General features: G+C 36.9%; 1 protein-coding gene across 5 annotated transcripts; it reads right to left on the bottom strand.

Moving 5' to 3' along the window:
• Positions 1 to 1885: 1885 nt before the first annotated feature.
• Positions 1886 to 5786, bottom strand: LOC142533649 (S-type anion channel SLAH2-like). 5 transcript variants are annotated; one of them, XM_075640486.1, is made up of 7 exons: positions 5014 to 5403; positions 4819 to 4943; positions 4514 to 4697; positions 3848 to 4354; positions 2999 to 3772; positions 2875 to 2906; positions 1886 to 2451 (listed from the first exon to the last, which is right to left on the bottom strand). In XM_075640486.1, exons 3-7 carry the CDS (start codon positions 4688 to 4690, stop codon positions 2082 to 2084), a joined length of 1860 nt encoding a protein of 619 aa, XP_075496601.1. In that variant the 5' UTR covers positions 4691 to 4697; positions 4819 to 4943; positions 5014 to 5403; the 3' UTR covers positions 1886 to 2081. The 5 variants fall into 5 exon arrangements, with proteins under 5 accessions (XP_075496601.1, XP_075496603.1, XP_075496604.1 ...); XM_075640488.1 differs by lacking the exons at positions 4819 to 4943; positions 5014 to 5403 and adding an exon at positions 5683 to 5786; XM_075640489.1 differs by lacking the exons at positions 4819 to 4943; positions 5014 to 5403 and adding an exon at positions 5421 to 5674.
• Positions 5787 to 9996: the final 4210 nt, after the last annotated feature.

Genomic DNA, 9996 nt, shown 5'->3' with positions numbered 1-9996 from the left:
ACAAACTCACGGTTCCTTCTCTTGTTGCTGCCCACGGTTCCAGCTTGTTATTCCTTTTAAAAATTGTCATGTTTGTTCATATTTTATAATATTTTATCATGTATTGGCAGCGTGTCCGTTGGATCCATAAGGATTCTTTTAAAACAAGCGAGAAATCGTAAAAACGTCGAAAATACGTATCATACCGTAAAATAATCGAACCCACATATTTTTCACGAATAATCAATTAAAACACACATATTATGTTTCGTATCATGTTTAAAAGAGTTTAGGAATGAGCCTTTACGTTTAAAACGCTCGAATATACGATCTTTGGCGAGGGTGCGACGTCGGACGACGACGACGAAGAACACAAGCTTTTCTTCTCCTCAAATTTTCGAAAATACTTGGTGTAATGTGCAAGGTGTATCTCGGATGAATGGAGGCAGAATTGAGATGATAAAAGACCTAGGTTTAGTTATTTATAATTTAATTAACAAGTTAAATGAGCTTTGGTTTTGGGCTTGCAAGCTTAAGGTAATTGAGTATTCTTTAAATCATTAATTTGAGCTCAATACCACTTAATTAATTAAATAATAAAAGTTTATAAAATAATTTTTCATAAAATAATTTTTTTGATATTTTAAAACTACTTGTTTGCCCAAAACTTGCTTCTCGGGAAAAATCGAGCTCGACTAGAAAAATAATTCGAACTCCAACATTTTTAGGGAAATTAAATCATATTAGGAATCTTTGCCATTATTTAATGAAAAATAAATATTATTGTCTTGATCGTCCCCGATCTCCTTTCCTCTGCCTATTATCGAATATTCAGGTTAAATCCTTAATTTTATGTAAACATGTCATATTATAATTTAATCATGCAATCATGCATTTAATCATATAATAAATATAATGTTAGCATTTAAAATCAATTAATAAAACAAGCAATTAAAACAATTTTGCATGCATGTGGTTTACGTAGGTTGGTTTTTCGGACGTTACACTTGTCCTCAAAACATCGAATTTTCTCTCAACCTAGTTGATTCCTTTGTCCAGCCTTCAACCATGCTCCTAAGGGTCCTTAAACATGTGGAAAAACATCCCTTCAAGTTCCCCTACCGTGGCAGCCCATTTGTGCATCATAAGGAAGAGTTTTTTTTTTTTTAAAAAAAATACTCTACTTTTATGCTGGTGAATCCATAAAAACGAAAATATAGAACGTGTATCATGTTTTTCATGCAATCATATATCAAACAGATAATATGATGTGATAGATGAGAAAAAAGAAATTAAGGCGTGCCTTTGTGTATATTACGCACAAAAAACGGCATGCGATGCAAAGAACGTCGGCGGGGAGACGAGGGATGCAACTTTGCTGATTTTTCCTTCAAATTTCATGGCTTTCCTTCAAGAATTTCGTGTGGTGTATGCTGCTGATGGAGAAGAAGAATCCTAATACAATTCCATAGTGTGGGGCGTGAGTTTTGTGGAGGTTGGGTAGGGTTTATTTTAAGGCCTTCTATTTTAAATAAAACATAAGTGCAAGCTTAGACCCATTAATTATAGTATAATAGGCCCATTAAGTCCATTAGTGAATATTTAAAATATTTGTTTAGGAATGTTCGTGAAAATATTAGCCGAGTTCTCGAAAAGTTCCTATTTAGTCGAAAATCGAACAATGGTTGAAAATACGACTTGGCGTTTAAAAACATCTCAAAACACCTCAATTTCGAAATTTCTACCTAAATACACCACACATAAACAATTATAAATAATTTTTTAATAAAAGTATTTTCCCTCACATGGATCCCCAGTCTCTGTTCCTCGGTCGCGTCTCGAATAACTTTTAAAACACAGTTTTATGCATTTTAATTGAAAACCATGTTTTAAACATGTAACCATCCCTACCATATTTACTAAATGCAATTAAAATGAATTAGTTAAAATACATAAGAAATTTGATAACTTGCAGTGATTCACGTGGACCTTCAAATTTTGGGGACGTTACGGACGAAGTGGCCAGAAGAGACTATTTTCTCTCCCCTATATACATGAGTATTTTATACATTCTCCGAGTGATAAAAAAGTGATTCAGCCACCTATATAGCAAGTATGGCTCCTCGAGGATTAGCAGAAGCCTCAATATCTTTGTCATCTGGATTCGAATACTTAAGGAACTGTTTGATGTTAGAGTCTCCATAGCCGGATTTCCTATGATACCATCTTAGTGAGGTTTTCGGCCTTCTTTCACTGATTGCAATGGCAATGTCATTTGGGAACAAGTCGCGGAGTACAAAGGCGTGGATGATCGTGGTCACGAGTAATGCTGCCACTGTGAGTGTGGCTAAAATGCAGAGACCGACCGTTAAAGTTTTGGTCACGGTGCTTGTCACCGCGGTTGAGTACCTGATGGTGGCAACTGCTGCACCGGTCATTGGGAAAGTGTAAGCCCACCATGCCAGTGAAAACCTGTGGATGATAGCGAGGAAGAACTCAGAATTTTTTTAACTAAAATGGGATGAACAAGTGTCATGCCTCTGGGCAGGAGTACCCGTCGGATGCGGAGATGCCTCTAAAGTCTAAACCAATCAAATGCAGTATGAAAATATACTGAGATGAAGATTTTGTTTTCTGAAAGAGGATAATTGTGATACACACTAAACGTGAATGAAAAGTTCAGCCAAAAGTTTTACGTCGTCGATACTACGGACTCACATGTACGTTGTCCTTTTGGGGACTATTTCATGTGTGTTGTCAGAAAGTTTCCAAGCGCAGGTTATTTCAACTACTAATACATTGAATATCCAATTGTTCAATTGTGTTTTTTGGTCAAAACTATTAGTTTGCTCAAATGCGTGTTCCCATCATTCAACTGTAGTAAAAGAAATGTACCTGAACCCTCTAAAGAAACTAACTCGAATAGCCTGAAAACAAGGCAGGAAATGAAAAGAAAAGATCAAACACTGACGGGAGATGAATAATAAATATGCCAAGTTAAAAGTCTTTGAGAACTAACCAGTGAGAAATAGAGAAACAAGGCAATGAAGTACGCAATCCTCGATCCATGATCAAACGACCCCTGAATCCTAGCCCATGCCATCGACGCAACACTTGGAGCAGCTACAAACAGAAAGAAAACTGGGTGCAACTCCTTTGGGAGCGTCTCATTTGTTGGAAGTCTCTGGTAAAGAGTCACAAATAACACAATGTAATGCGCCAATCCAATCGCAAAAAAGAAAATTGGCCCCTCTTTTAGCCCCATCGATGCACCGAGCAACGCCCCGACAAAGTTCCCGACGATCGACAGATGATTCGAGGGATTTGCCACTTTAGACAGCCTCCTTTGTCCTCCAGACATCCACTGTCCATATATCTTAAGCTCGAGGCAAAAAATCGGCGTCATCAAAATGTACCACACAAAAGAATGAAGGGTTTGAGTTACTGAAGGCGGAATCCCAAGAAACAAGAAAAGAAGGGCGATCCAGGGAGCGAAGAAGAAGTTGACACGAATTGGGTGGTAATACTCACGGCGAACTGCTTCGAAATAGAAGATAATCTTCAGGGCATAAACTAAGGCGACAATTGCCATTAGAACAATCGATATGAACCAGAGAACAATATTAATATTCGGGTTGACATGAAGGAACTTTGTTGATTCGGATGAAGCCAGGGCTTTCCACATGATAGCCTGGCTGCTGACACCAAGACAGATACCGAAAGTGGAAATCGGAAATCGTAGAAGAAAAGGCCATGTTTTATCATCGGGAAGAAGTATTTCTTCTTCAGAAGCCTGTCAAGAAAAAGCGGTTTTGTGATCAGAATATCAGCAAAACTTTATTTGACCTAAAAAACAAAAAGAAAATACCCTTAGCGTATCCAACTCTGGTCCCTCCAATGCATCGAAGTATCGATCCACGGGTATAGTTTCCATCTCTACACGCTGCTGCTCGGTCTGAGGTTCTTGCTCGTTTTCGTAATGTTTACCACGCAAGTTAGATAACTGTCTCTCAAGTTTTCCAGACCACGTCTTGAAAGAATCGAATCGTTTATCTTTTAGTTTCTCAGTCCTGGGATTCCTTGTCGGAAGGTTTGGAGATTTTCCAGCAGTAATGGCCTCATGAAGCGCAGAGTCTTTAGGCAGTGGTTGAGAATAGAACTTGGTCTGCCTTGTTCGAGAACTAACATCTTTATGCACATCACTGGAACTGGGAATTTCGTGTCCCAGAATCATGTCGTCGTCTCTAAAAAGAACACTCTTTGTTTTATGTATGTGATCTCCAATGGGAGAAGGCGGCATGCTAATGGAAACAGAATGTATTTTTTCTGGCTTAGAGACATTGTTTTGTCCTTCCATAGCAGCTGCTTCAATTCCCTGTCACATTCAATCAACATAAAACATATCTTAGCTAATGGGTCATACATAACAAAACTGCAAGCCAAGAAAATTCACGAAAAATGTTCGTTTTGATGTAACAAATCAATTTATTTTAACCCGGTCATGTTCAACAAGAAAAATTAGCTTCTAACTTACAAAATTCGATGTCCTTAGAGGTCGAAAACAAGTAGATTTGAGCTGGTCATTTTCACAACAAGGCTCAGTCACACTATCAAAGTCAGTCACCCCGTTGGCAGATATAGCTCGAATCAATGACGGGAGTTCTTCATGGCAATCTTCATTTGCTGAATTATTTCGTTTACAGCTCTCCATTACAAGTCTAGCACATAAATGTGTTCATATTAAACTATCAATTTTTAAAACCAATATATCACATGTGTGATTAGAAATTATCCAGACGCTGAAAAAAAGAAAAGAAAAAGCAAATTACTGTGAGATACCCTCTCGCAAGACTAGTTTCGACTCATAGGTGGGATTCAGGAATTCGATAGATTGGATAATGCGGGATAAGGGGAGGAAGAAAATTTTCAGTCTTATGAAAGCCATATAGTTATTTCACCATGTCCTGTCATTTTTTTTGTCAGAAAAATAAAGAATTTCTGAATTTTGCATCAGTACAAAATCAGGAAACTTACCTCAAATCTCGCACTTGTTAGCTAATCTATCTCCTTGCAGGAAGCGACCATGAGCTTTGGTGGCAAAAACAGTTCTAGAAAAGAGGTAATAATTGGGAGAAAAACAATCCAAGATTTCTCAAATAAAAAGAAAATGGAATCCCAGATCAGAATTCGAATTTTTTGGAGAAACCTGTTTGCTACACAGATCTTGCTGACAAGGGTAAGCAACATATATATAAATCATTCAGCATGCAAGTTTCCTGGAAGCAGTACACAGTGGCCAAAGAATTAAGATGTATAAAGGAACAGGTGCATTCAATGATAAAGACACATGCATTTTCAAAGATAGCTAGCTAAGCTCACAAGGGGTTGAATATATTGGTTGAAAATAATGTTTTTCCCATAGATATGGTACTTTGACTTACTAGGCAGTGAATATCCGGGCATAAAGAGTTCATATCCAATTACTTGACTACTAAATGATGAAGACAATCGTCACTTTAAGCATTATTCAAAGAAATAAAGTGAACATATCAAATAATATAAGTTTCTTTAAGACAAGAAACTGTGCCATAAGTGCAAAATCAAAGTCAGATTCTATTTATGATATGTTTGAAATCTTATGTTTCAACCATCCCCAATACAAGAAATCACCCCGCCGTAGATTTCGTGGTATAGAGATCAAACCTTCGTCATATTTCTTATTGCTGTCAAAGAATAAATGCACTGCGGAGGTTCCCCACAACAGACAGGTTTTCCAGAGCATTCCAAAGAAAATTCTTTATCAAGAGATGTCAAACATTTGTCCAAACATATGATTAAAGAACTAAACAATTTATTAATTATGTGAAGATGGTGATATCAAATCACTCAACGGTGTTACAAGATCACAATAAACATATGGCCATATTCCTTGATATTACTTAACAATATATATCATCACTAAACACCAGCATTTAGCTTGGAGTTAGAAAACAACACGTCATTGATAATATATTTTATATTTGTCAAAACACAAAGAAAAGTGAATAACTTGCCAGAAATCAAATTCATACCCATTAAAAATATACCTCCTACTGCCATAAAATATATTAAGGACGGTGTCACTTGTCACCTTTGATTGTGGAGATAACTTTAAAATGGAATAAATATCATTTTATATCAATGCGTGTTGATTTTGTTAGAGTAAGTGTTCAGTGAGTCAACTTGTGGTTTGACTTTTATTGACTTTTATGTGAAAACAATTTTATTTTAATAATATTTTACAGTTGTATCCAATTATGACATTTACTTTATCTGTATTGTAACGTCTCAAAAAGTTGAAGATCCACGTGAATCTCATGCATACAACTTATCAAATTTCTTATGTATTTTATTAAATTATTTTATTGCATTAATTGCATGATTATTGCATGGATATGTGTTTTATTTCATGGTTTATTAAAGTTTCATGCATAAGGGCTTTTAGTAGTTTTCGCGAACAGAGACCGGAGATAATTAAGGAAAAATGTTTTTGTTAAATAATTATTTGTAATTATTTAATATATGATGTCAATAAGGGTGATTTTTGAAAATAGGCATTGTTAGGGTACTTTTAATCGCCGGGTCATATTTTAAACCGGTACGCAAAATTTAGCAAGTCGGGGGACTTTTTGAGGGTTTGAGTATTATTTTCAAAAACGTACCTAAACGAATTATTTTTCGGGAGTGTTTTTGGGCTTGATGGGTTTATTTTATTTCTTAGTGGGCCCAAAACCCTTTTAATCCTTTTATTTTTAATTAAGGGCTCATTAGCACCTTATATTATGACTTAAACTCTACATTAGCAAACCCTAAACCTAATTACTCCCTCATGGCCGCCACCCTCCATATTCAGCAGCAACGTTCTATATCTCCAACAGCCTTCTCCTTAGGTTTTCCAAAGTTTCTTTCAAAGAATCTATTCCTCGTCTCTCCGGTGCACGTTTTACGCAACTATCTCAAAGTTTTCGAGCGTAAATACGCAAAGGCACGCCCTAAAACGTTTTGTTCTCATCATTCACGCTGCTATATGTTGGTTTGTTTGTTTATGCATGGGAAATCTTTTGATTTACGTCGTGGTCTTGTTTTTGTATAGTTTGACATGAAATATGCCTACACCCTTTCACGTAACTCACGTTTTTCTTGATTATGATGCAAGGGGCTGCTATGGCCGCGGGTTAAGGGGCTGTACACGTTGTGAGATAGGGTGTCATGGTGCTGGAATCATGAACGGGTCGAGCTTAGGAGGAAACTGATCGGAGCTAAGGTTGTATTTCGATGTTGGGACTAGGTCTGCTTCAGGACGAGGGCCGGCTGTAGGTAAGTCACACTGTTGGGACTAGGTCGGCTTCAGGACTAAGGGGTCTGAGATGTGGCTTGAAAGGGCTAAACAAAGGCTGGTCACGTTTTAGTAGTCGACCATAGCGCAAGGGGACGATTGGGTTAGGTGTTTCTTTGTTTTTGGGTGTAAAACGCGGGGCTGGGAGCATGGTCAGTAAGCGTGTTTAACGTTGATCCAGTAGGGTGTCTTGGATTGATCTTGGTCCTAGGTAGCATTGGTTCAATGCTGGTTCTGGTTTGTTAGGTGTAAGGTCCAAAACTAAGATGACGTAATTCAACTGCATGCAAATATAGGGAATATAGAAAATAGCTAATTAATTGATTTTAATTGCTTAAATTAATTATGTATGATGTGTTTAGAATATTTTATAGTAGTTGTCTACTTGAATGCATTAAAATATATTTTTAAAGGTTATTCGAGTTGCGATCGAGGAACGGAGACTGATGGCTAAAAAATGGAAAATGTTTTTATTAAATAATTGTTTTTAATTATTTAAAACAAGGTTGATGCTTTTTATTATTTTTGAAGATAAGGAGTTTTGAGGTGATTTTATACACCGAAATGTAATTTTTATCGGTATTCGATTTTCAACAAAAATACAAATGTTTTAATAACCCGGTTAATAATTTCACAAACTTTCCTAAACAAAATAATTTTTAAAAGCACTAATGAGCTTATTGGGCCTAAATAATCTTGTTAATGAGCCTAAGCTATTATTAATGTTTTGATTAATTATAAATCACTAAACCCATCCCATAATTAAGTTATCATCCCACGCCCCCACCCCAACAAGTTTTACAAGACTCCTTTTCCAGCAAAACTCACGGCACACACAAAAATTTCAAGAGGAAAGCTTCGATTTATTCAAGGATTTTCAAGCCAAGATCGTTTGTCGCCGTTATTCGCAATCGTCAACGTATTTTCTTGCGTTATGTACACAAAGTCACGTAATATTCTTCCTTTTACTCATCATCACACCATAATATGCACATAAATATGATTTTCATGAAAAAAACAAGTTCTCTTTTTATTTATTTTCGTTTTTGTGCAAAACATGAATTTTAAAGCATGTTATTTGATTCAAAACTTGATGATTTCGCACATGAAGGAGCTGCCATGTTCAAGGATTAAACAGGCAACATTTTTACACGACTTAAGGAGTCCTAAGATGCACTTCAATCATTGCAAACAAGAAACGAACAAGATGGAACCAATATGCACGTTTTAGGGTCAAGGTTCGGGTTTAAGGGGTTAAAATTTTCATGACTAGGCTTGGGTCATGGCTGGGACAGGGAAGGAGTCCTAGCCATCCTAGGACTCGAGCACGGTGGCTGGGAAGGAGTCCTAGGAAGCTAGGACTCTTCCCGAGCCAAGGCGCGACAATGTGCAAGGGTGCGCTTGGGTTTGTTGCCAATGCGCGACAATGTGCAAGGGTGCGCTTGGGTTTGTGGCTCTGCCAGGGGGCTTATGGCTGGGATAGGCTAGGTTTATAGGGTCCGTAGAGAGTGCACAAGGGTCTGGGTCAGGGGCTGGCTCGGTGGTTAAGGTTATAGCAGGAAATCGTGGAGTCCTTGTCTAGGTGGAGTCTCGGCCGATTGCTTTCTGCTGGTGCAGATGGCTTTGGTTGGGGCTAGGGTCAAGTCCTAGATGTCCAGAGGGTTCATTAGTGTCCAGGGGAGGTCTGGTCCGAAGATGGCTCGGTGAAAAAGTGAGAATGGCTCGAGGGTTTAGTGCATGGTTCGAAGTTAGGGTTATGTTGGCTAGGGTTTGAAACATGGTTCAACGGGGGTCGAATCATGGTTCACGAGGGCTAAATAAATATTAAAAGTTTAGGTTTTAGATTTGGAAATTTTATATTAAAGTTGCATTTAATTCGGGATTTAAAAGCATTAATAAGTTATAATTAAAGAATAAATATAAAGCCATCGATTTAAGCTAAACAAAAATATGAGAAAATTTATCTAAGCTTAAATAATTATTTGGGATGGTCTAGATTCAACGGAAATAAGAAAAAATCAAAATCGTGAAATTTTACGTCAAGGGGTAAAACGGTAATTTTACACCCGAAAAATAGTAAACGTCATGACAGTGTCCTGAATGCTGTTTTATATGCTAATATGATTATTATAATGTTTTTTGAATTTTATGATGGAACAATAACATTAAAAGACATGTTGCGTGCTTGGATTAAAAAAACGATATATGCATGTTTAATTTTTATAAAGTGATGAAAACATGAAATGTTGAAGAAAGTGAAGTAGTTGTGACTAATAGGATGATACAATGATACGTAGGCCAAGGCTCAGTTGACAGGGTGAGAGTGTCGCTGATGTCCCCCGCCGCCCAGTGCTTGTGGTTACATGTAGATGGATCCATCGCCCCCAATAGGAATACGAAAGTCACAATTAACGATCTGAATACAACGAAAAAGGAATATGTATACGTATATGATGAATATGAATATGTTTAAAATGATATGAATATGAATATATTTATATGGAAAATGTTTAAGTTTATGCATGATTATGAAAATGTTATTTTAAGTAAAAGTATTTTCAATGTTGCATGTAATCTGTATACGTATTATTTGTTATCAAGAATATGGTTTGTTGAGTCTTTAGATTCACTAGGTGTGATCG

Source organism: Primulina tabacum, chromosome 18 (assembly GCF_025594145.1).
Source record: "Primulina tabacum isolate GXHZ01 chromosome 18, ASM2559414v2, whole genome shotgun sequence".
NCBI lineage: Eukaryota > Viridiplantae > Streptophyta > Magnoliopsida > Lamiales > Gesneriaceae > Primulina > Primulina tabacum.
This window is presented reverse-complemented; position numbering and strand designations above follow the sequence as displayed.

Excerpts from the sequence above, each read along its gene's own strand:
- LOC142533649 (XM_075640488.1), bottom strand. The coding sequence starts at position 4,690 with ATGGAGAGCTGTAAACGAAATAATTCAGCAAATGAAGATTGCCATGAA. Across the intron at positions 4,355-4,513 it reads CTCTAAGGACATCGAATTTT|GGAATTGAAGCAGCTGCTAT; the intron begins GTAAGTTAGAAG and ends TGAATGTGACAG. Across the intron at positions 3,773-3,847 it reads CAGAGTTGGATACGCTAAGG|GCTTCTGAAGAAGAAATACT; the intron begins GTATTTTCTTTT and ends TTTTCTTGACAG.